This window comes from Caretta caretta, chromosome 7 (genome assembly GCF_965140235.1).
Source record: "Caretta caretta isolate rCarCar2 chromosome 7, rCarCar1.hap1, whole genome shotgun sequence".
In the NCBI taxonomy this organism is placed as follows: domain Eukaryota; kingdom Metazoa; phylum Chordata; order Testudines; family Cheloniidae; genus Caretta; species Caretta caretta.
In genome coordinates this window covers 22,937,347-22,962,029 of record NC_134212.1, presented here as the reverse complement: position 1 = coordinate 22,962,029, position 24,683 = coordinate 22,937,347, and the positions used below count along the sequence as shown (strand labels likewise).

At 47.7% G+C, this 24,683-nt stretch overlaps 1 protein-coding gene across 10 annotated transcripts; it reads left to right on the top strand.

The window, feature by feature from the left end:
* Positions 1–527: 527 nt before the first annotated feature.
* On the top strand, positions 528–24,683 carry TPRA1 (transmembrane protein adipocyte associated 1). 10 transcript variants are annotated; one of them, XM_048857551.2, is made up of 13 exons: positions 528–741; positions 3,608–3,792; positions 8,057–8,184; positions 8,921–9,129; positions 9,282–9,414; positions 12,212–12,298; positions 14,304–14,376; positions 15,413–15,492; positions 16,911–17,021; positions 17,652–17,712; positions 19,287–19,389; positions 20,180–20,260; positions 21,614–24,683. In XM_048857551.2, exons 4-13 carry the CDS (start codon positions 8,933–8,935, stop codon positions 21,846–21,848), a joined length of 1,161 nt encoding a protein of 386 aa, XP_048713508.2. In that variant the 5' UTR covers positions 528–741; positions 3,608–3,792; positions 8,057–8,184; positions 8,921–8,932; the 3' UTR covers positions 21,849–24,683. The 10 variants fall into 10 exon arrangements, with proteins under 10 accessions (XP_048713508.2, XP_074986403.1, XP_048713507.2 ...); XM_075130302.1 differs by having other exon boundaries at positions 4,984–8,184; XM_048857550.2 differs by lacking the exon at positions 3,608–3,792.

Here is a 24,683-nt window from a genome sequence, read left to right as displayed (position 1 = left end):
TATATTATCCTGACCTTTCCATCTGATTTCCAGTATTTGGCTTCTTTTCTTTTGCAATCCAGTTCTCTCCATTAGACCTTCGTGCAATAGATCTCTCCGTTTGTACCTGTCCTGCCCTGTTTTGTACCTTCCATTCTCTACCCAGCTCCTCTGCTTTCTCTTTACCCTCCATATTCATTGTGGCCCAGATTCTGCCACCCTTGCTCACCCTAGCGCCTTACTCCGAGTTCCCCACCCATTCTGCCAATACCCTTCGGTGCTTGGCAGGAGAGGAGTGAATTGTGTCCCTGCACCTTTTAGACCCTGACATTCCTGCAGGGTAAGTCCCGCCTCCCAGGGAAATCCATTGGTTCCTGTGGCCGTTTTGTTGCTCTTTTTGGCAAGTCTCTTGACTGAGGCGCCTCGGGATTGGGCGAAGAACTCCGGCCAAGAGATCCTCTGTAAATATCAATTTTAGCCCCAGACGAATAGGCCATGCCTTCCCCCTTGCGGGAAGTTGAGTCCTCTCCGGCTTACATGGGCTCGTCCAGCCGTAGGAGACCCCGCCCGGAGGGAAAAGGGGCGCCAGCGAAAGGATAGCTGCCATGGGCAGGGTTGCGGCTTCCCTGTGGGGTGGCTCTTTCGCGACGCTCCCCGAGCCCGCCGCCGGTGGAAGCCGCCGGAGCCGGGGTTGGGGGTTGGCCCGGCTGGGGGCCCGCGGTGAGCAGCGCCGGTCAGGCAGCGCCGGCTTCTGCCGAGCAGGTAACGGGTCGGGTCGGGTGGGCGCGGCCGGGCTCCCCGCCGCTTGGCCGGCCCCCGCCGGGAGCGGGAGCGCCGCGCCGACACGGGCGGAGGGTTTCCCGGGGGGCGGCTGGGGCCAGCTCCGCGCAAGGGGGAGCCCGGCGCCGGGCCTGAGGCCTGCCGGGGCTGTAGGCTGGCACCGCCCGAGGCGCGGGGTCGCTGCCGGGCTGGCAGCCGTGGGGGGCGGGCCCCGCTGGTGTCCGCGGGGCCCTGTTTGGACACGTCTTGGGTCCGTGTCCCTGGTGCCAGGCGCGGGCTGGCGGGGGAGAAAGGGAAGGGGCGCGTCGCCGCGGGGCTGGTCAGTTCGGTGCCGGGTGCTGTGTGGGCAGGGCCCTCGGGACGCCCTGGGCTTCAAAATCTTTTCAAGGACGGAGGTCCGTGTGGGGCTGATCACAATTGTCAGCTGTTAAGGGTTGCTAGACAGGACTGTGGACAATCGTTCTGCGTGTCCGCTGGAGGTAGGACAAGAAGCAAGGGGCTTGATCTGCGGGAAGGGAGGTTTAGGTTAGATAACTAGGGAAAAACTTCCTAGCGTAAGGGTAGTTAAGCTCTGGAATAGGCTTGGGAGGGAGGTTGTGGAATCCTGGTCCTTGCAGGTGTTTTAAGAACAGGTTAGGAAAAACACCTGTCAGGTTTCCTTTGCCCTGCCTCAGTGCAGGGGCCTGGACTTGATGACTTCTCAAGGTCCATTTCAGCCCTGCATTTCTGTGATTCATATCCCCTCTCCTCAAGCCTTCCTTTGGGCAGGTACCTGCTAATATGAGAGCGATGAGCTTCTTAGGGGTTGGCTACATGCAGAAGTGGCATGCGTTTTTAAAATCACTTTTAAAAACTAAAATAATTGTTGCAAACCCCCATGTGGACACACTTGTATCAGTTAAAACAGGTTATGTAGGTTTAGTTTGGGCCTATACATTTACTAATACAAGCTAAATTGATATAATCCAGGTTTAAACTGACATAAGGGTGTCCACACAAGGGTTTTCACAGGTTTAACTAAATAGCTTTAAAACAAACCTTTAGTTATAGTGAAGTAATTTCGGGTGTGTATGGATAGTTTTAACATGCTAGCGGGAAGCCTAGGACTTCTCCTGATCTGCTAACCCATGTTAAAATTATAACTTGCTCTGGCTACATTAGGATTTTAGTGTAATGTATTACAGTTTAACAATACACCTTTTTTCTTGGTGTAGACAGGTTCTTTGTATGTAGACCAGGCTTCAACGGGAAATAAATACCTGTTCAATCTATTTATTCTGTGGATGTGTGTATGTTGGGGAGGTTGTTGCTGGTCTCAGGAGTTCTAAAGAAGATGAGAAATACTCTCTCTTTTTGCTAGTTGTGTTTTTTGAATGTACACTGGGTTTCATAAACTAGTAACTTCTAGCAGCATAATGTCTGTTTCCTGCCTGGGTGCTGCTGACTGGGAGCTTTCAGTGTTGTTTTTGAGAAACATTGAAATTGACTGCAAACCTCTTCCCTGAGAAGTGAATGTTTCAAAATGGAAATTAAGCAAATTTCCTGGGCAGATGGAAGGCAGTGGCAGCTTGGCCCAGCTGTTGTTAGGAAGCACCAACAACTAACTGCATCATGTGTGAATTATAGCCATCACTGGGAGTCTTTATGTGAGCCTGCATATTGAGGATCTGCCTGAGAATGTACAAATGCTATTCTTTTAAAAGCCTTTACTAAAAGGGAGTGCAGCTTTACTGTATGAAGTGGGAGATGTTTGGGAGAATTCCTTATGATGATTATTGAATCCCTTTTTGAAGTACCCCTGTGTTCCCAAACAAAGCTATTGTTATGACTGGAAACAGAATTTGACAGACCTGGCCTTCAGACCTGGCCTCTTAACTTGGGAGCAAGTTTTACTTAAATTTTAGGCCAGACTTTTCAAACTTGGGTGCCTCAAGTTCAATGTCTCATTAGACACCTCATAGGTGGCCTGATTTTCAAACTCTTTTGGGAGTGGTGGGTACTCAGTGCCTCAGAAAGTTAGGCTACTTGTTTAGGTGCTAAGTATGGAATTAGGTGTTTAACATGAGGTATACACATTTTAAAATGTTGGCCTGAGTTTCTTACTTAATGGTAAGGTGTTGATCTTACAGTGGGGCTCCATGCAGGCTCAGGACCTTGTTCACTCAGAGCTCATTGCGCAGTCAGGACCAAACTTAAGATTTTTCAAACAATTCTGTTGGATTTTGATACTGTTTTAGGTGAGTTTGAAGGCAGTTGATCTGTTGGACTTTAAATCTGCCAATGGTGTACAAGCAGTCTTTCTTATTGAAGATTTTTGTTGTGGTACTTAATATGATCACTCCACGATACTGGTTGCAATGTAGTTGAGCTCCAGGTACTCATTGTGAACAGAAGCTAAATTTGAAATATTCTGCAATATATGATCAACTAAAAATTACTCATCGCTAACATGGAGCAAAAAATATCTGTGCAGTAACTAAGGAAGGGATATCTAGGAAAGAGAAATTGTTGAAATAGATGGCAGTGGTAACACTTGTGTGAGAGTATGTTGCATCTATTGTTAATCCTCACACATATCAGAAAACACTAGCTTTTAAAAACTAGATTGTGTTCTAAACCAGTGGTTTTCAACCTTTTTTCATTTGCAGACCCCTAAAAAATTTCAAATGGAGGTGAGGACCCCTTTCAAAATCTTAGATGTAGTTTGCAGACCCCCAGGGGTCTGCAGATTACAGGTTGAAAATCTCTGTTCTCAACCAAGTCTGCTCTGGCATGGTCAAGTGAGCTCAAATGGCAGAACGCTAAGACCTTTCATCTCCAGTGCACGTAATATTTTGCACTTCTCTAGGTGTCTCTCATCAAAAGATCCTGAAGTACCTTACAGAATTTAATGAGTTTAACCTTACAGCCCTATTGGAGAGGCGGATGAGGAATACCCCATTTTACAGATGGGGAAGCTGAAACAAAGAGAGGCTAAGTGATTTGCCTGAGTTGTCACAGTGTTTGGGTGACAGAACTGAGACAATAACTGAGGTGAGATTCTCTTATGTGTTCAGAACTTGTAGCTGAAGGGTGAGGGTAACTAAGACATCTTTAAGTCGTGCTCCAGGCCACCAGCATGACACAGACATCTCTCTTAGACATAGGAGCCTGAGTTACCTAGCCTTCTATGGCTACAGTGCTGTTTGGGACCAAGGGTGGTTGGTGAGGTGGCTCTTTGGAGGCATCCTTACTGCCTTCACTGGGGCAATTTTCTTGTGGCTGGAACCAGGGCTTCTAGGGCCCATTTATTGTGCTCTGGTACCGCTCGTGTGTGATGTAAAGGGGCTGGAGTGGGGGTGAGGATCACCAGAGTCCTTCATTTGCTTTAAGCAGGTGGTCATCCCACCTTCCCTCCTCTCCTACATGGGGTATGTTGACTCTGTTTACTGTGGGTTTCTTTGCTACTCCTCTCACCCCTCCATGAGAAGGCAGCACTATCTTCCTGTCTGCTGTGCTAATCTAAGGGATATGTATGAAGGACTCTGCTCATAACCTATGCTTCATTATATTGTGGGTTTGGGTCACTGTTGAGACTTCTGCTATTTATTTTTTTAGCATTGTGGTTTTCTTTTCTTTCTTTTTAAAACTTGCTTCAAATTCTGATTTGAAATTGAAACTGGGAGGGGAATTAAGTAAATGTATTTCTGCCACTGGGTGGAAAAACCCATTGCATGAGCTTGTCCCGAGGACAAAATGAGGGTGCAGGAAATTTGAAGCAAACATTGATTTGGTGACTCTTGAAAAGCTGTGTTTCAACCTTCCTCTCCCCACCCCCAATTCACCCCCCAACCCTTATTTTCACCTTAAAAGACATTGCAATAACAGTTGCATTTAAATGTGATGGATGTTAGCAGAGTTTTCTGTGATCAGGGTTGCTTGTACGTGGAAAAGCTGCTGATCATGCCATGTAATGGATAAACAGGTTTCTAACATGGTTCTCAGAAAGGAAGAAAAATATCCTTTCGTCACCAGTCTGGGAAACCAAGCTACAACTACCTGATCACTCTCGTTACAGTGTGTATGGTAACACCCATTGTTTCATGTTCTCTGTGTATATAAATCTCCCCACTGTATTTTCCACTGAATGCATCCGATGAAATGAGCTGTAGCTCACGAAAACTTATGCTCAAATAAATTTGTTAGTCTCTAAGGTGCCACAAGTCCTCCTTTTCTTTCTGCTAGCTGTGTAACTCAGCTGTGGAGGAGACGGGCCTTGAGAGATCAGACTGCTGTCCAGTAATTTCAGCCACAAACTTCATCTATCTTTGAAATTGTTAGAATGTCCTAATTAAAAATAAGATAAGATTTAAAAAAAAAAATCCACCTTTTTTTTAGTGAGGGGGGCAAAAATACCCACCATTTTTATGTTACACCAACAATAACATGAGTGCTCCATGCTATTCCATGACTAGGGCTTCTAGGCCTAGAGAAATAATAACGGTAAGATCTAAATAGAAGGGACAATAGAAACAGGAACATCTGCCTGGCTGAGTCCAGGGTTTGGGCAGAGAAATTGATGTAGTTTAGGTCAGAATGGCTTCAGCTCTGTCCAAAATATGGGGAAGGAAGAGTGTGAATTGATTTGCTGTCTGACAAAGAAATACTTCCTGGGGGAGAAAGAAGAGGGACCTGACCTGAGATATAGTACTAATTTTTTTTTTTTTTACCTGGCTTTAATATGATTTTGCCTCATCCACACAGCCGGGGCCAACCTAGGTCAGCCTCAACAGAGTTTAACATGGTGGTGTTGGCGGTGTAGAAGGGCCTAATGAAACATCTCTCCCAATACATACAGCTGATTGTATTTCAGACTAGACTGGACAAAGCCCTGGGGAATATGCTGTTAAGGTGCAATCCTGTGGTGGATGAAGGAGCTAAGGCTATGTAGCCTGGAGACTGTTCCTGCTCCCATTGAAGTCAATGGCAAAAATGCCCAGTGCTTCAATGAGAGCAGAGCAAGGAGCTTGATCAATTCACTATCCTGATGTTCCTTACTATAACCCCAAACCACTATAAACAGTGCAACTTAGTCTGGCTTGTTCCTCAGTGCTAGATGTCTTATTACTTTGCTTTTATATCAAGAGTCTTTGGAAGAAAAATAGGACATATAGTATTTGCCCAGAACTAGTAGCCTGGTTGAGAGGCAAGCTCAGTATCGACTTGCCCTTCAAGGCTTTGTGGTTGTAGATCTTAGATCTGGCCAGCCCAGCTCTGCTTATCACCACTGTTGTATCTGCATGATACCGGTGACTTTTAAGGAGAGGATCTGGGCGTCTCTGGGATGCCCTCTAGAAGAAAGATGTTTGTTCTTTCCTATTTAACTCCCAGATAGACTGATTTCTACCCAGGCTCTTTCTGCTTGGGGAAGGCAGGTCAGATGCTATGTCCCAGAGTGGATGTCACTGGGGTGTCATGGTTCACAGTTGTTTTCATGACTCTCTCTCCCCTCCCTGTGCTCATGGTGCTGTTTTTCCTCCCTTCGGAATCCTATTTAAAAAAAAGTTAGGCAGAATCTCTGCTGTGTGGGTAAGCATGATGGTATCCGCCCTTTCTTTCCCAATTCCTGCCCTTCCTAGAGTGAAGAGGTCCGTCGCATGTGTCAGGCTAGAAGGATAGAGCAAAGTAATTAGAGAAAATGCCTGTTTCAGTGACTACGCTGATTAGGAATTGTGGGAAGTGGAGAAGATGAAATGCACCTCTTGGGGGAGGAGAGGATGTCTCCATAATCTGAAGGTCACTCATTGGAACCTCTGCCAAACTAGGATTTCTGGCACAGCAATTGCCACCTCAGCACAAAGTTAATCTTCCCAAGAGTGTGTTTGTTTAATGTTATGTACCTAAGGCAGTGAAACATACCGTGATCATTAAAGAAATTCACAGCCCAACAAGTACCTGTTAGAATGTAGGGGTGAAAAGTGGGTCTGTTAGCAGAGAGCTCCCCCACTCACCCTTCCTTGTAAGCCCTGGAAAGGATCCCAGTTTTCCAGAAGAAAGAACAGCTCTGTGTATGAGAGTTTCCGGCAGCCCCTGGAAGAGTAAACCCTGAATGATAAAGGTTCAGCAGATGACACCGAGCTGTACCTCTCCTTCTCCCATCTGTGAGAGTGTCCATCTGCTGACTCCTGCTGCCAGCATGTGGCAAAAACCCCTACCTTCCTAAATTCACTCATCCTGTCTGCTCACTTTCACAGTGGTGGCTGTGGCTTGAAACCACATGAAGGGGAATTTTGTTGAGATTAATCCTGGATTAGCTACAGCAAACTGGCTGCCGAAGCTTTATCTGTACGTCTACACTGCGAAAAAACCAACAAACCCTCCCCCACCCCCCCCACCCCAACAACCCTGCAATGGAAAGTCTCTGAGCCTGGGTCAACTGATTCTTGCTTATGCTCCAGGGTTTAAAATTAGCCGTGTAGACATTCCTGGTTTGGGCTGGAGCCCAGACTCTGAGACCCTCCTCCCTTGAGAAGTCTCAGAGCCCATGCTGCAGCCTGAGCCAGAATGTCTACACTGCTATTTTTAGCCCAATAGTGTGAGACCCACTAACCTGAGTCAGTTGAACCAGTGTCTGAGGCTGGCTACTGTGAGTGGTGGGTTTTTTTTCAGTGGCCATACCCTGTCAGTGGCAGGTCTACACCCGCTACACAGAGACATGTGACGTTGTGATGACAGTAGACAGGTTTTCTTCATCTCACTGTGCTCTGTGATGGCTCTGCTGGGGAGAGCTGGGTTCTAGAGAGAACAGGACTTTGCAGTTGTATTGCATCTTGTGTCTGTGAAATGTAAAGCACATTGCAAGGGGGTCGGGTTCCTATTTACAGCAGGGGAAACTGCTGTGTAGAGAGGGGATTGGACCAAGGTCATGCATCACGTCAGCTGCAGGACTAGTGATGCAATCATAGAATCTCAGGGTTGGAAGGGACCTCAGGAGGTCATCTAGTCCAGAGGTCTCCAAACTTTTTGGCTCGCGCACTCCCAGGGTGAAGACTGGAAGACCAGCCACAGGCGTGCCGCCGACGGAAGAAGACTGCAGGGGAACACTGGCTGTGGACGTGCAGAGCTGCCGCCAAAGAAAAAAAAAAAGGCAGAGTGCCGTCCGGCGGCGCTCCTGCTGCCGCGCACCCCCTAGGATCATCTCATGCACCCCGTGGGGTGTGTGCGCCCCAGTTTGGAAACCACTGATCTAGTTCAATCCCCTGCTAAAAGCAGGACCAATCCCCAAAATCATCTAAGCCTAGGTCTCCTGTCAATCTAGGTCTCCCATCTCCCAGTCTGCTTTAACCCCATGACACATCATATCCCATGAAGCATGGCATGACACTGCCTCACAGGCTGCATTTCTCTGATGCTGGACTGATCTGTATATAATCTGCATGTCTGTTTGTAAGTACTATGTGCGTGAGCCTAGTTGGGACTGTGGTATGGTTGGGTCCTTAGAAGAAATCATGGGGCCAGTTTCTGCAACCCCACTGAAGTCAGTGGCCACGACTTGGGATTTCATGGATGTGAGTACAGAATTTGGCCCAATAACATATGAATGACAACTAATAACCCAGCAGGAGCAGCCCCTGGTACCTGAGAGATGTGGAGATAGGTCAGGCATATAGGCAAGGAGAGTGTGTGTATGCATTCAGGAAAGACAGGTCATATGGTAACTGCCCACTCCCCTGCTGAAACCAATCTCATCTTCCTTCAAAATGCTAGGGAGAGGGTGTGTGGTACAGTGGACAGAACAGGTAACTGTGACCCTGGGCCCCCGGGTTCTACACTTCGCTGTCCCCCAATGTGACATTGGAGAAGTCACTGAATAACTCTGTACTTCAGTTTCTACATTTATAAATTAGGGACAGTGATAGTAACCTATATCCCAGAAGTGGTGGGGATTTAGTTGGTTGATGACTGCTTGGAGTTCCTTGGATGAAAAGGGCTGATGTTGGTAATTTGCGGTAGTGAGTAGGATGCAGTTACATAGGGTCTAATGTCAGGGACGCTCTTTGCTCATCTTCCTGCTCAGTTGATTTCAGGTTGCTTTTTGCTTTCATCTTGGTTGTTCTGTGTTCTATCATGCTTGGTCTTAGCACCCATTGTGTGTGACTCTAACTCTCTGTACCATGTCCAGAGTAGAGGCAGGATGTCCCAGTCCGTGACGTCTGTGGTGAGGTTCTCCACGTACAACAATATCACCCACTCTGCTGCCACTGCCCTGGTTATGGCCTCAGATAATGTGACGGCTCTGCCCCAAACAACAACATGGGCAATCAACGACACCAACATCACTGTGCCACACAAGTGCCTGCTCTTGTTATATGAAGACATTGGGAAGTCCAGGTGAGGTGTAGGAGCTGGGGCTGGACTTGTCCAGGGAATGATGGCTTTCCCTCTCAGGTGTGGGAGCAGGGGAAAGTGAGGCTAGTGCCTGCCTCTGGGTAGAGGGAGATCATGCAAATACACTTTTAACTATTTTATTTTACTTTTTGCAGAGTCCGCTACTGGGACCTTATGCTTCTGGTTCCCAATGTACTTTTCTTTGTCTTTCTTCTCTGGAAATTGCCCTCTGCCAGGGCCAAGATCCATGCCACCTCCAGCCCCATCTTTACTGCCTTCTACATACTAGTGAGTACCAGCACTGCTCTCTGAATTAATTGGGGAGTGTTAAAGTGGTGTATGTGTGTTTTTTGTCTGCCCTCACCCACCTTCCCAGAACATTTATCATTCAGGGAGAACCTGAGTCAGATCCCTCTGAGGTAAAAGCCTTTTGGCTCCTGCATAAACATATAGATTTTCTTTTTAAATTAAGATTCACTGTTAGAAATGGGCACAGAGCGTCAGAGTTTGGATCCCGATCAGGATTCCACTTCTCTGAGACTTGGGGGATGTTTGGATAGGGGTGTTTTGGGTTGGGTCTTTCTCTACCATTACGTGACCTGTTTTTAATCTAGCACAATTTTTTTTTTACTTCATCTTGCTATCTAGTATCTTGTATCTTCCCTGCTCATTGCCTCTTACAATATGTCACATTTAAAACAACACTAACGTTTCCCTGAGATATAGTGGAAGTGAATCCCCTGAAAAACGAAATGCATGAAAGCTGCCAGAAAGAGACTGCACATTAGTTAACCCTCTATAGAAAATCCTGATGGGATGGGTTCCAGTTGAGCTCCGGGAACCTAGAGACCCCCAGCCTGGGAATTCCTCTCTGAGGCAGTGGGAAAGTGGCTGCTTGTTCCAGTTGGATGGTCCAGCTTTGGTTTTGAGAGTGTTCTCATGGATTCTTGGTGATGTGAGGTTGGAGGGTGAAAACAGAACATGTGGATGAGAACAGTCTCAAACACATAGGATCTCCTTTCCCTTTCCACAGTTTAAAAAGTCACATGCAGCCTCTAATCAGGATAGGAAAGTTTCTGTAGTAGCTACTACTGTCACAGGTGTGCAGTCAGGCCCCTGGCTGCCTCAAAACAGCATGCGTATATCTGTTGTCTGTCAGTGGGAGTAATGTGGCAGCAGTACAGTGCCCTGCTGGACAGTGTTCACCTTGGTAGAGGGAAATGCTTGTTTATACATGAGCAAGAGGAGAGGTGTCTTTCGTCAAACTAGGAATGAGTAGTAACAGACAGAAACGAGGAAGTGTGAAAAACTGAGGCACAGATAATAGCAAACCTAGACTCAATCTGTAATTGGCAGTTCTAAGCTGTGGAAAGGGGGTACAGTCAAGTAATGCAGGCCCAGCATGTCAGGGAGTGGCCTGTGGTGGTAGGAAATATTTGAACAATCTAATAATTAGAAAAATGTCCAGGAATTTTAAAAAGCATTATCAATAGTTTTAAATTTGGGTTTAAACCTTTCCCAATGGTGTCTGTGTGCGTGCAATTGGCTCAGCAGGGAGCAAGTGCCATGGAACAGAAAAGTGCAACTGACCAAAAACTAAAGGAAAGAAACAAAAGTGAAACTGTCTAGACTGTTGGCTTTGGGAGGAGGAAAAAAGTAACCCAACAGCAGAGACAGTGCAAAGCATTTCTCCCTTTTCTAATCTCGGGTATACTGGTAGGAAAAAGAGGACATAAAATGTTTCCTTTGAAATCAGGATTTGTAAATTGACAGTGTCCCTTCAGACAACACTCTCTGCCTGGTTTCTAAAAAGTGAATGAAGATTATCCTCTCCCAGGGCATGGTGCAGCCTGTTGGACTGGTGACAGCTAAAGACAGCCTACATCTCCTCTTTCCCCTTCTCAAAACCTTCCTGAAGAGTTGCATTAGTGCGATTTACTGATTCCTTAGTGAGCTGATGCAGTTTCTTTATTGTTAAAAATAAGTATGGGCTTTGAGGAGAGGCCAGCCTTTTGCCCCTTAGAGCAGGAGCAACGAAGATCCAGGTCCCATACAGGGGAGGAAAATATTGCTGCTAAACTGGTGCCATGGAGCATTCAAAGATTTTGCTTCTCAGCGCAACTTTTCCCCCAACCTTGCACTCCAGTGAGAAGCAACACTGCGTTCTCTCCGGGGTTGCACTCCTTCCCCCACCCCACTGCAAGGGTGTCCTTCAGAGCACCCACTGGGATGTGTAAAGCTGGACTGCTCAGGAGGGTGCTATGAAGATCTGTAGTAGGAGGTATGCTTCAAAACACCCATGCAGTACACTTGATGATATGGTCCCCCTGGCTTACCCTCACCGTGGAAAGGCCAGTAAGGCTTGTGAACTGGTTAATCAGATTTGACCTTTCCCCCTATTGGGATAGGTTTATCCACTTTATATCCCTAGAGGATTTTGCATAATTTAGCCCATAATGCTGGCAACTCTTCTTGGACAGACTTGTGTTTTCAGAAACATGAAAGCCCTTGGCCTCAGCTGATTTCCCATCTTCTGCATTTCTGAGGGCTGCCAGTGTTGAATGAATGGTCTGTGGAGCTCTGCTTTATAACAGATCTGAGGTCTGTTAGCTGATACCCTGTGGTATCTGTTATCTGGTGAGCTCTGTATATTGAGTCACTAGGCACTTGCCCTCATCATCGGGAGTGGTATTTTTGCTGATTGACTTGGGCTGAGGTGGTGGGAATGGGAAAGAAAGAATTAGCTTTTTGAACCCTGGAGAATCTTCCCCCCCCCCCCCCCCCCCGCCATTGTTTAGAAGGACTGGAAGAGGCTCTTTTCACCTGTTGTTGAGGGCAATTAGGTGTTCATTCCTTCACAGGGTCTAAGCCTGCTGCCTATGCAGTACTCACACCAAGTAAGCCTGGGGAGAGGGAGACCAGCCCCCGGACTCTATCTTGCATCCCTGACTCAGAAGTCCCTGAGTACTAACTGTTAGGCTTCCAAGCTAAGGTAGAAACTGGTTCTTAGAGCAGAATTCCTGATTATCATCTTGGGCAATGTGCAGCATATGGGCACCAGCTCACCTTTGCTTTCTTTTCCTAGGTGTTCGTGGTGGCTTTAGTTGGGATTGCTCGTGCTGTTGTCTCCATGACAGTCAGTGCCTCTGATGCTGCCACAGTTGCTGATAAGGTGAGTACAGCACTGACGCTAGACACTTCTGCATTGCACAGTTATGGCCCTTGTGATTAGCAGCTTCCTGTTTACATGCATACTGGAAGAATGTTTTTATCTGCAACGTTCATGGTGTGTCGATACTGTGGAGTCTTGTTTTGATAACCCTATCCAAAGGATCACTGCATCCAGATCTGTGGAACAACGAACTTCCTAAATAACACATCAACAGTAGCAAAATCTCCATCTTGTAAGGAGAGAATGAATCATCGAGGCATCTTGATGCTAAGCCAGGTCCTCCTACAATTGCCTAATGACTGGCAACACCCAGACTTTAATGTCCCTGGCTGCAGCCTTGTGAAAAATGTGGGGTACTTCCCTAAGTGCTGAGAACAAACAACAATTGAAGTCCATTGTGATCCTAATAACTGAATGTTTCTGGATCAGCAAAGAGCAAACAGGAAACGTCTTTGTAAAGTAAATTTTGTTCTAGAGAGTTAAATGATTAACACAAGAGGCCATCCCCTAAATCAAATGCTCTGTAACTCTTGTGTTGTTGGAGGCAGAAGTCCGACCTAGAAAATGTAACCTTCTCTAGTCAGAGTTCCCTGGGTGCCCTTGTAGTTTCTAGGTTCCCTTTCTCCCTGATGTTCCCTGTGGCAGACCACTGCTCTTTAACACACTACTTGTTGTGAATGGCTAGCTAGATCACGGTAACCTTTTTCCTGAGCCTCTGTTGCATGCATCAGGGTCTGAACATTAAATAAGGGTTGAGATTTCATGAGAGTAACTGTCTGTCTCTGTTCAGCTCTCTGCTGTTTGTGGTGCTGGGAAATCATAGAGGGGCATAGATACCCTGTCCAGTACTCCCTACAGGGGATGTGCTGTTACGTGGCTTTTCAAGATGGGGTGCTATAACAGAAGGTGCATCTCTTTTTAAATAGGAATTGCTGTTGTGCGACTGGTTTCTGAAGTTCATGAGTAACTCCCCCAGGGGGTATACTGGGTACTCCTGAAACTCCTGGGTTCTAATCCCAGATATACCACTGCTTCACCTTAGGGAAAATCATTTCACCTCTCTATGTCTTGGTTTCCCTGTGTGTGAAATGGAAATAATAATTACCGGCCCCTTAGGGGGCTTTAAGAGTTTATTATGCTTTGAGATCCCTGGATAGGCAGCACCAGAGGAGGGCACTAGAATTTTCCCAGTCATAGATTTGCTGCAGATAGCTCCAGTAGTCCTAGTTTCTAAGGCGATGAAGAGACATGTTGTTTGGGTTGTCAGTGATTGGGAATGCAGCAGAGATGACACGCCCTGCCCCAGAGGGAAGGCTTTAACTATGCTGAACTGGGGTCACTTTCTCAGTCCTTCAGGTGGTGCATCATTCATTCCCACTCAGTCCTCCTCTGCTGGGTGGGCAGTGTGTGCAGTGCTGGGCCTTGTGGCAAGGGGTATCATTGGGGGGATTAGTTACTTTTCGGCACCCTCCTCTGCATCTTCTGCAAAGGGTGAGGAAGGTATATGGCAGGGGTGGCCAAACTGCGGCTTGCAAGCCATATGTGGCTCTCTTATAGTTACAGTGTGGCTTGCGGAGCCCCGCATTCTCCACCTACCAGACTGGGGTTGGGGGGGAGAGGTTAGGGCTTTTGCCCTGAAATGGGGTGGGGGGGCGAGGGGATCTAGGGGTTTCAGCCCCTCAGGAGGCACCAGCCGGGGCTCAGGGCTTCAGCCCTGCTCTTGCTTAAGCTCCAGATACTGGCAGGCACCTCCACGGGGCTGAAGCCTTGAGCCCCATCACCCTGCTGCAGGGCAGAAGCCCTGAGCAGGTGTGCTTGGCTCTCAAGCTTCTGAAGATTATCATATGCACCTCGGAGGATCAGTAAGTTTGGCCACCCCTGGTGTATGTGAATGATCAGCTCCATCTCAAGAGTGTCTTCCCCCAGAGCAACGGGGTGGAGTCTCACTGAATAAATTTCCCCTTGGCTCTTGGCCCTCCTAACCCTGGTCTTTGTTGTCTCTTAGATCCTGTGGGAGATCACGAGATTCTTCCTCCTGGCCATTGAGCTGAGTGTGGTGATTCTAGGCCTTGCCTTCGGTAGGTGCCAAAAGGCTTCCTGCTTTCCAGTGCTCCGGATGTGTGTCTTCCCTTTCGTGGAGGTGGTGTGCGCAGCCTGGCCTCTGCCTGCGGGGGAGCAGGGGTGGGGTAATCCTGTGAAGCGGGGCATCACTAGAATAAAGATGGGAGACAAGTAAGACACTCGTTATTGGAAATGACTTGCGGGGTCATTTGTGCAATTTCCTGTGTGGCTCATGTAGTTGCCAGGACAGCACATGTATGTTGGAGTCACACGTGTACTTGTGGTGATGGTGCATGCAAATTGGGGGAAGGAGAGGATGCTGGTGCACAAGCTGACATTTGAAAATGTCCCCTCCAGCAAGTAAATTCTTCCCACGGGCAAATTCTTCTTAAAGTCATTATTATATTTGCTTGAACCCCACTGTCTTTGGGAGAGAGATTCTTCCGTGGCCCTTCTGTCCACCTTCTTTTGCTGCCTCTTCCCTCTTAATGGCATGGGCAGGATGAAGCCTCCTCTGCAGCCTGTCAGAGGTGCTTTCATTCGAGCCCAGGGAGATACTCCTTAGCATCGAGTAGTCCTCAGGTGCATGTGTGTACTCATCGATATTTCTGTCATGCTCATCAGTGCAATATCCAAACACGATCTCCCACCTCAGAGGGCTCACAACCTCAATGCAGGTTCTCCCAAATGACATTGGCCCTGTCTTGACTCCTCCTTTAACTGTACTCTGAAGAGAAGAGTTTCCAGCAGTTCTATGTAGATAACACTGCTGCTCACTCTGACTTGTAACCGTACTGGAAGTTGTTGTTCTGGGGTGGGGACAGGTGGGAAGGAAACAGGGTCAGACTCTCCTGTTTTATAGATGTGACATGCTGAGTCCCGTGAAAGGCTTAAGCAGTCTGGGCAGTAATACAGCTGCCATGGGTTAAATGAGCTGTAATCCTCCTACTGCGGGTGGAGGTGGACAAGGGCTTTCTAGTGTGACAGCAACTCCTGGAGACAGGTGATGTGGTGAGGGTGACCGGGGGTATGATCTCTCCTTGCTCTTTTCAGGTCATCTTGAGAGCAAGTCCAGTGTCAAGCGTGTACTGGTGATCACCACAGTGTTGTCCCTGGCTTACTCTGTTACCCAGGTGAGCACACTGGGGCTTGCAAGCTAGCGCTAGCGAAGGAGAATGGGCTGTTTGGTGTTGAGCAGTGTTTGCCTGGGAGGAGCTGGCCAGCTGTGTGGAGAAAGGGGCCTGTTGCTTTGGAGTCTGGGGAGGAAAGAAGCATGGCTAAGAGTAATCTCCATTCTGCGAGACTGGAGCCTTTCACCTCTAGAGCAGTGGACTGAAAACAACCCAAGTCAAGGGGACTGGCTGGCTCAGTGGTGGGTCAGGGAGTCCGATACCAGGTTAGGGCGGGGACTGGCTGGTTGAAGGGATTGAGGAGTGGGTGCTAGAGCTTTTCACATCTAGGGAATTACTTGCAAATCCAGTCTTTGGTTCCATCCTAACTGGAAGGAGAAATGGGACATGCTTATTGAACTAGAGCTGTCCAGTGGGCCCTCACAGCCTCGCCTCTCCTGCCTCTTCCGGAGCTGAGAGCTGCCACTTCCCATCACATTACCACGTGGTATATTAGCTGCGTCTCGCTCTCTCTGAACAATGTGCTGTGTGTCTGGGCAAGTTCTCATCTTCACTAGTGGCAGTGGCCAATAGTTGTAATAGCTTCTCTATTTGAGGCAGTACCAGAGTAACAGGGCAGTCATTGTTCAGTGTTTGGGCTTTCACATACAGAGGCAGTGAGCTGATTGTTACCACATGATACGCTGGAAGAGCCTCATTAAATACCAAGTGGCTGAACTGTATCTGGATTCAGTAACTCCCTCTTTCTCTTCATTGTCTGTGCAATCAGATCTGTCCAGCCTGCTTTCAGATGGGCTCCAGGTATATGAGACTGGGTCTTCTTTCCCAGCTGTGCACAAGTGCAAGGGTTTTACAAATTGGATGTTACAGTAGGAAGTGTCAGTTCTGGAGGAGGGAATATGGCACTTGCCATTCCAGGTCAGAACCAGTGGTCCTTTGAGTCCAGTCTCCTGACTCCCATCTGTTCTGTTTTCTGGGACATCACAGGAGCTGTTCTCCAGACCCAAGCACTGTGGCTGGTCCCCTGGCTTGCTTGCTCCCTGGGCCCCAGGGGAAAAGTCTCTCCCTTTGCAATAACATGAGATTGCACATACATTCAGATGGCTGCTTATCTGTTACTAAACAGACACCTACCCTTGCCACTTTCTTCCCACTCCTTCTGCTGTATTGGAGTCCTCTGTTGGAGTCCCCAGCTTCTCACCCACATCTCATCCACTGTCTTCCTAGGTGAGGCTGAATTGCCTGGGGGCGGGAGGGAATGTCTGAGCAATGCAAGGTGCAGGGTTCAGTGGAGCAGTTGTCTGAGCATGTGTAAATGCAAATATCCATTGTCCGGTATCCTGTGGTGGGGTGTGTGTGTGTGTGGGAGATAGAAGGGTCTGTAAGGGGCTGTGTCCTGATAATGCCTTTATCTCTGTTAGGGGACACTGGAGATCCTCTACCCTGATGCTCACCTCTCAGCGGAAGACTTCAATATCTACGGCCATGGAGGAAGGCACTTCTGGCTTGCCAGCTCTTGTTTCTTCTTTCTGGTAAGGACAAAGCACGTTCTGACCCTCCCTGAGGCACATGGAAAGACAGTCCGGAGAGGTATCAAATTGATACCTTTTCCCTAGTCAGTGTGTCTATTATCTCTGCTTACCTAGCTGCTTGATGTCTTCTAAACAGCATAGTGAGAATTGGGTCCAGGTAATCAAATGCAAAACCCCAGGCACTAGACAGCTCCTGGCTCCCCAAAGGGACCTGCTTATTCTCTTGTAACTCCCTGTGTGCAGTGCTGTAACTGGGAACACCTGGGAGTTGATGCCTCTCAGAGGGGTAGGGAGGGCAGATGAAGATTGGGTGGGAGGGGCTCCATTTCTGGCAGCAAAATTCTAGCTCTGCTTGATGCCTTTTCCCAGTGTTCCAGAGTGAAGAGCCCCTAAAGGCCTGAGCCAGCAAGTTGCTGAGCACCTAGGGCTCCCATTGGCTTTAATATCAATGGCTTGGTTACCTGTATTCCCTTCCTTTTACCTGTGAATTCATATTTATATAGTGCCAATGGGGTGCCTGGCACTTTGCACATCCACCACTCCCTTGAGACTTTTGCAGTTTAACCCCAAGCCAACTGTAGAACAGTTTGCAAGGGGCAAGGACCTAGCTGTTTCCTTCTGCCTCAACAGGTCTATTCCTTGGTGGTGATTCTTCCAAAAACTCCCCTGAAAGACCGGATTTCTCTGCCATGTAAGTGGACACACCAGGCTTCATATGGTATAACCAGTCAATGCTGGGACAGAACCATGTATTGGGGGTGCGGGTTGGTTTGCATTTTCCTTAGGTATCCCCTGTAACCAAATCTACAGCAAACACACACACCCCCTCCTCAACCAGTGACTGGGACATTGGGTATGTGGCAAGGGATTGAGTAGAGGTTTGCTGCTCAGTAGGATCTCCATTTTCTGGGTGATTTGGATACTGTAGGTTTGGTGTAGGTGGTCAGTATTAGCCCTCCAGCTGCCAGCACTTTTTCATACTGCCAGATAAAAATGTCAGAGCACAGTGGGATACAGGTAGGCATCCATGGTAAATGAGGGTTACTTTGCGGCTCTGTAAAGCACAAGTAGCTAATACTTGTGTGGTGAAATCCCTGCATGGTGGCATGTCTTGCATTTCAGAGTCTCTCCCTCCTGAGATGACAGAGGGTGAGAGAGCATGTTTGTGTTCCCACTGTGACCATCAAGGGATTGAATGAAGAGAATGGGGCTTTTCCATTATTGTGGGTGTGGGGAGAGGTGTTATGTGTTTGAGTCCTAGTAAGACTGTCTTGTAAGGTGTGATGAGTACCATAAGGAAGGACTTGGCTTCTGAAAGGTAAAGCCCCTTGTTGTGTAGCACATGAGATGGTGTCATCTTGGCATACAGCTGCTGGCTGGCTACTTGGGAAGGAAAAGCTCTAAGCTTTCCAGACTTACTGCTTGGGAGTTGCTAATCAGTCTTATCTGGTTTGGCAGCTCTTCCATTTTTGTTAGTATGATACATTTGGAGCATCCTGAAATGGCTGCAGTAGCTGAACTGGGGAATGGGTGGTTTAGGTTATTGGAATATTTGCATTAGATTATTCATTCTTTAAATGAAAAAAAGTTGTCAATGTGATGCTCACCAAAGCGAGAGGACATGCTGGAGGCAGGTTCCGGGCTGGCTTCACCAGACCACAGCTCTGCCAATGCACCTTGCTCCAGATCTGCAGTATCCCCTGCTATTCCAGTCTTTGCCTCTTTCAGTTCTGCTGATACCGTCACACCTGATGCAGAATGCCTCTTGTCTGTCCTCCATGCAGCTTTACTAATGCCCTTCATTCCTGATCCACAGCACCTCATCCGGTTCAGTCGCAGGCCTTTGTGTCCAAGATTGCCACCTGTGCTACACATTTGTTTGCCTTGTGACCAATGCTGGGTCAACGTGCCCAGCTGTAACAGACTTGCATGTGTTGCCCTGACGCCACCCTTTTTAACTCCACCTTTTTCTTGATGATGCATGAGCCTGTGGTTTCATCCATTATACCATATTAATATATAGCTGTTTATTTCCTGGTCTCCAGCAGAGCTCCTGGCAGAAGATGTGGTATGGGGAAGGAATATGGGACATGGACTTCCTGCATTCCAAGCATTCCATAGCGCTCTCCCTTTAAATGCTTGACACACTTCCCCTCTGCACCTGTTGTGGCGCCTCCATCAAGCAGAGTGTGTCTATCGTGAGCGTGTATTCAGTCAGTGCTGATGGGGTTAGATTTCATCCTTGTGTCCTTGTCTGTTTTACAGCTAGGAAGAGTTTTTATGTCTATGCTGGAATTCTCGCTCTGCTGAATCTGGTGCAGGGCTTGGGCAGCACCCTTCTCTGTGTGGATATCATAGAAGGATTGTGGTATGTATGCAGGGGGCCCCAGCATCCTGCCTCCTACTGTAGATGGGTCCTTGGGTTGGCAGGAGGAAGAGAAGTCTGTAGCCCAATTAAGACGACTTATTTAATGAGTGCCTTTTATCACCTTCTCCCCCTGCCACAGGCAGTCTTGGGATAATGAACTTCCTGACTGTCCTTAAAGGGAAATAAAGTAGTTGGCATGAATTAAACAATACTTCTGTTAAGATCTCCCTGTAGGAAAAAGCAACAGTGCAGGAAGCTACTGGGAATGAGGGGTTTGTGGATTTGTTCCTTAGCTCTCTCCACACTGGCCTCTTGTGCTAGGGTGGGGCATTGGCTTCGTCTTGTCTGGGGTTTTCACAATGAGAGAGACCATGTTCAGTAGATATTAATGGAAGACATGGAGACAGACAGTTTCCGAGAAGTAGTGTGGGGACACCCCTTGAGTTGTGCTTTGGAACTGGCAGGATCTGCTATGGGGTGCAATGCCCTGCTATTAAGGAGCTCGCCCAGAGTTTAAATTGGGATGTACTGGACTGAGAGACTGTGCTGTTGACGCTTGGGGCCTGTTGGTTCTGTCTTTGAGGGCCTGGGAATGGTGAGGCTTTGATGGCAGAACTCATTCATTTGCACCAAGGTCATGTACTTGTTTCATAGAAGGTTCTTCCTGCTGTTTTCCCCACACCCTCTCTTCCCCCCTCCCCGCCCAGTGTGTCTTTGACACTGGATGGAATGGTTGTGTTCGTTAGACAGCAGACGCTAAATGACTGCATGTCTCTTCTTGCCTCCAAAGCTGTGTTGATGTCACCACGTTCCTCTACTTCAGCTTCTTTGCACCTCTCATTTATGTGGCATTCCTGAAAGGCTTCTTTGGGTGAGTAGCCAAACCAACAGGGGGTTTTGATGTCAGTTGATCTTTGTGCCCAACTTGCCCCGTTTGTAAAATAAAAGCAGTGGATGGAGCACTGGGTAGGGACTCAGGAGAACTGGGTTCTGTTCCTGGCTGTGGCGCTTGTTCCCTATGTGATTGTGGGTAAATTACTTCCCCTCTCTGGGACTACATTTCTCAATCTTTATAATGGGGATAATACTTAAACTCCTCACAGGAATTTGTCAGGATTAAGCTGTTAATATCTGCAAAGCACTAGTAAGAGCTAAATTGTTGGTCACTGAAATGAATAGTGGACTGATTAGTCGAAGCCTGAGTCCCACAGCAGGATTAAATTGGTATTTTGGCTCCTGGATTTTCTCATGGGTTTAGAGAAAGGGTCTGTGGATTAGCTAGCATGATGGATATTCAAAACCAGAGGCTAGGAACTCCTTGAACATCCCTCCGCCCCTCACAAATGCTCTCTGAGTAACTGATTATTGGGCTTGAGGTGCCACTGTGTGGCCAGACCAAGGAAATGCAGTGTCTTCATTTTACCAATATTTCAAGAACAGGACACAACAAAACACAAAGGCATGTTTGTGTGAATCTTAGAATCATAGAATATCCGGGTTGGAAGGGGCCTCGGGAGGTCATCTAGTCCAACCCCCTGCTCAAAGCAGGGCCAATCCCCAATTTTTTCCCCAGATCCCTAAATGATCCCCTCAAGGATTGAACTCACAACCCTGGGTTTAGCAGGCCAATGCTCAAACCACTGAGCTATCCCTCCCCCCAATTTGCCAGTGGGGGAAGAAGCAGCAGATTCTTAACCCCATTTAAGGGCTTGCAGTACTCTCAGAACAAGTAGAACTGTCTCTGGGGCCTTATATGCAGTCTGGAGGGGGCTAAGTTTGGTTTGGAATTGGCTGTAGATGGAAACTGCTGGTTCTTCAGATAAAAAAGCCTCCTTTCGGAGCAAGTCTGAAATCCCCTGGAGGAGCCTTGAGATGCAAGCCTGGCCTCATTTAAGTCAGTGGCAAAACTCCCATTGATTTCAGTGACACCAAGATTTTCACCATTGGTATTTAGGAGCTAAATGTGCTGTGATGAAAGCATATTCCTCTACACACCGCATTCCAGCCATGGCTGTTCAATTGTAGCTCTGCTGATGTACCTCATTGCTGAGCTGCAGAGCCCCCTGCTGTTTCAATCATGGAACTCTCTTGTTGCGAGCACCATGGGATAGTGTGCTCTGGCAGACTGTCCTTTAGGGCAGTGCAGGTTCCTTGTAGCTGTTGTTGCATCTCTTGTGATACTGCAGCACTTAACAAGGATCTTAATTCTTTTACCTGACTCCAGGTCTGAGCCGAAGATCCTGTTCTCCTACAAATGCCAAGTGGACGAGCCTGAGGATGTTGATGTGCACCTCCCCCATGCCTACGCTGTGGCCAAGAAAGAGGGTGTGGATTCCAGCTTCTACTCCAGCACCCAGATCGACACCACAGCCTACCTGGATGACGTCGCCTCAATGCCCTACCATGTGGGCAGTGTCAACAGCATTGACAGTGACCGCTGGAAAGCCATCAATGCCTAAAGCAATCCAGACCTCCAGCACGATGCCACCCTCCCTGATCACACAGCTGCTAGGATGTGCATCACAGACTGGTCCTCAGACACTTGGTGTGGCTTTTCCCTCTTCCCCTGGGCTTTTAAAAACCCATCATGGAACAAAACAGCTCCAGCCCTCCCAGAAGGACCTTTTGTATCTTCATGTGATAACAGCCTAGACCAGCTTTGTTCATAAATATCTAAATGCTGAACCTTCCTGATCCTTGGTGTTCCAGATGTAGCTGTGACCCAGAAGATGGGCCTGGCAGGCACCCATTCCTTTTCAGTGACTGAAAACACTTGTGTAACTGGGAGGGGAGTGGGATTTTGGGGTGGGCGAGTTGAGATTGGCTTCTCCATGGCGCATATGTACGAAGCATTCAGTACATGGAGCCAAAGGCACTTTCATGGGCTGTCTCAACAGGTCCCATTTCCCAAGTCATACTGCATTGTATTGTAGGAAGAGCGCTGTCTTGAGAGAGGAAGCCTGGGAGAGCAGGGCTATTCCCCAATTCCAGCAGATACTGATGGAAATTATGAACTGTAGTAAAATGGGAATTACAAGGAGTGTTTTGGGCATATATGGGAGAAGACTCACTGATGAGCAAACTGTTAAATGTGTCCTGTGACCATTACAGGGGCACTGTCTGGGATTTGGCAGATCAGCTATATCTTGGGTCAAGGAAAGAGACTTTTAAAGAGCCAGCATTGCTGTCTGTTGGAGAGACAGTGGCTATGGAAGGGTCTCTGAAGATCACGCTTATGCGTAACTGAACTCCTACTGTGAACTTGCGGTGACAAGCGGCTATGTATTTTACACTGAATTAGGGTTGAATTTTAAGAATAAAATTGGCCAAGTGTGAGGTTTTTCAGATCTGCACTCTGCTTTACAATCCTGGCTGAATTCCAGGGCTCAAGGAGGGCTGTAGAGGAGGAAGCTTTTTGGCTCTGAAGATGAAGGCTCCAGAGGAGTTCAGATGGTTGAGGCAGAGCAGAAGCCCCAGATGAGTCCTGGCTGCCAATGACCAATAACCGACCAAGAACTCTAGGAAGCCAGCAGAGTGCTAGGATCAAGGTGACTAGTGTTTTAGGTTGGGTGGTAGATGGGATGCAGGCAGACAGGCAAACTGCTACTACTTCCGTGGCAGCTTCCTTCTCCTGACCTGTGGTGCATTACAGCTTGCAGCCTAGCACAGTCTCACTGGCCTAAACAGATTTTATAGCTGGATGTATTGAAATTATTTCCTTGCACTTAGAACGTGGTTCTTTTAAAGACTATCCAGGACCTGCCATTACCCTCCTCACAGTGAAAGAACAACTTGCATCTCTCCGATCTGGCATGGCTTTCCTGGACCTCATCGTGGTCCAAACACGTGGCTGTTCCACTGAAAGCTGCAGCAGCCAGTCTTGTGGCGCCTTTGTGGTTGGTTTGTATTCACTGATGGCAAATAGGTTTATGCCTGTAGCACTGCGGGTGTGCGATTCCAATGGGGATCTCTGGGGCGGTGGAGGCTCTGACATAAGAAATGGCTGCATTCCATTGGAGATGGCAGGGTGAGGATATTTTAAACATTTGAGGATTTTTTGTGTGTCTCTCCTATGACTGTTGTGCCTGGCAGCCAAAGAAAGTGAAGGAGGCAAAGATTTTAGGAAATGGTCATCCTGTGGTGTGGTGGTGGTTTGAATTGTGAGTGGGATGGGGGCAAAGGTAACACAGCCAGCTTCTAGAAGTGCTCAATGTGGGGTAAGGGAAACACCAGGAGTGAGAACTGGACACTAGTGCAGGTCTTTGAAGTCATGTAGGCACCTTGTTTCTCTCGTTAACGAGCAGTGCAGCCTCTCTACAGCCAGGACGTTCCGCTGCCTTTGGATTCTGCCCTGCTGATCTGCAGACAGTGCTGTGACATGACGGAAAAGATGCTTTGGTTTATTTTTAAAACTTTTATCTACTTTTTAAAGAAAAACGTTTCTGATTGCTCCTGCTGAACTGTTCGTGTAGCTCCTTAGAGCCTTTTAAATCCCCACTGCCTGGAATGACACAGACAGAAGGAGGCTGAGACTGGTCTTCCTTTCTGTCAAGCTACTTGGCCAGGTCAGCCTTTTCCACACTAGGGACATGTTGTAGTTTCCTACCATTGCGGACACCAGTTTAGCTCCATTGGTGTTAGCAAAGTGGGGATCCTAGGAGAGGGTGCTTGAAACACTGCATCTGTGGGTAGGGTTAGACGGCATGCTCCCTGAAATCCTAGAAGCACTAGGCCACCAGGGTGGCTGACACCACTGAAGTTGGACCAGCGTAGCAACAGCGGGAGAACTCTTGCAAAAAATTCCCTAGGGCAGGCAGGGCTTTGCAGACTGGTTCAAGAGTGTTAGTCTTGTTTGTGTAGACCTATCCCACCCCAAGGAGTAAATGCTGAGACTCCTCAAGACCCTGAAAATGAGGACTTTCTTGTTCTCCTGGGTGATGTGAAGAACAGACTATGAATACAACCTATTATCTGCTAAATCAAATGCCAAAGGATCAGCTGGGCAGATGTTCGGTGTGTCCATAAGTTCCCCTTCTCCAAGATTCAGTGTTCCCCAATATCATCTCTGAATGTCCCATATTGTCTTCTGCTGACGAGCTTCTGCATTAGGTCTAGGACTGATCTTCCATCTGTTGTCTTTTTATGTCTGTAACGTCTCTGAGGCCAGCACAAGATATGGTCCATGAGTAGAAGTGTGTGTGTATGTTTTTTGGGGGGCTGGGGGAGATTAAAAATAGAGTAATGTATATTTTTGTTTGTAAAATAAATAAAATGAAGTTTGGTATAAACAGTAA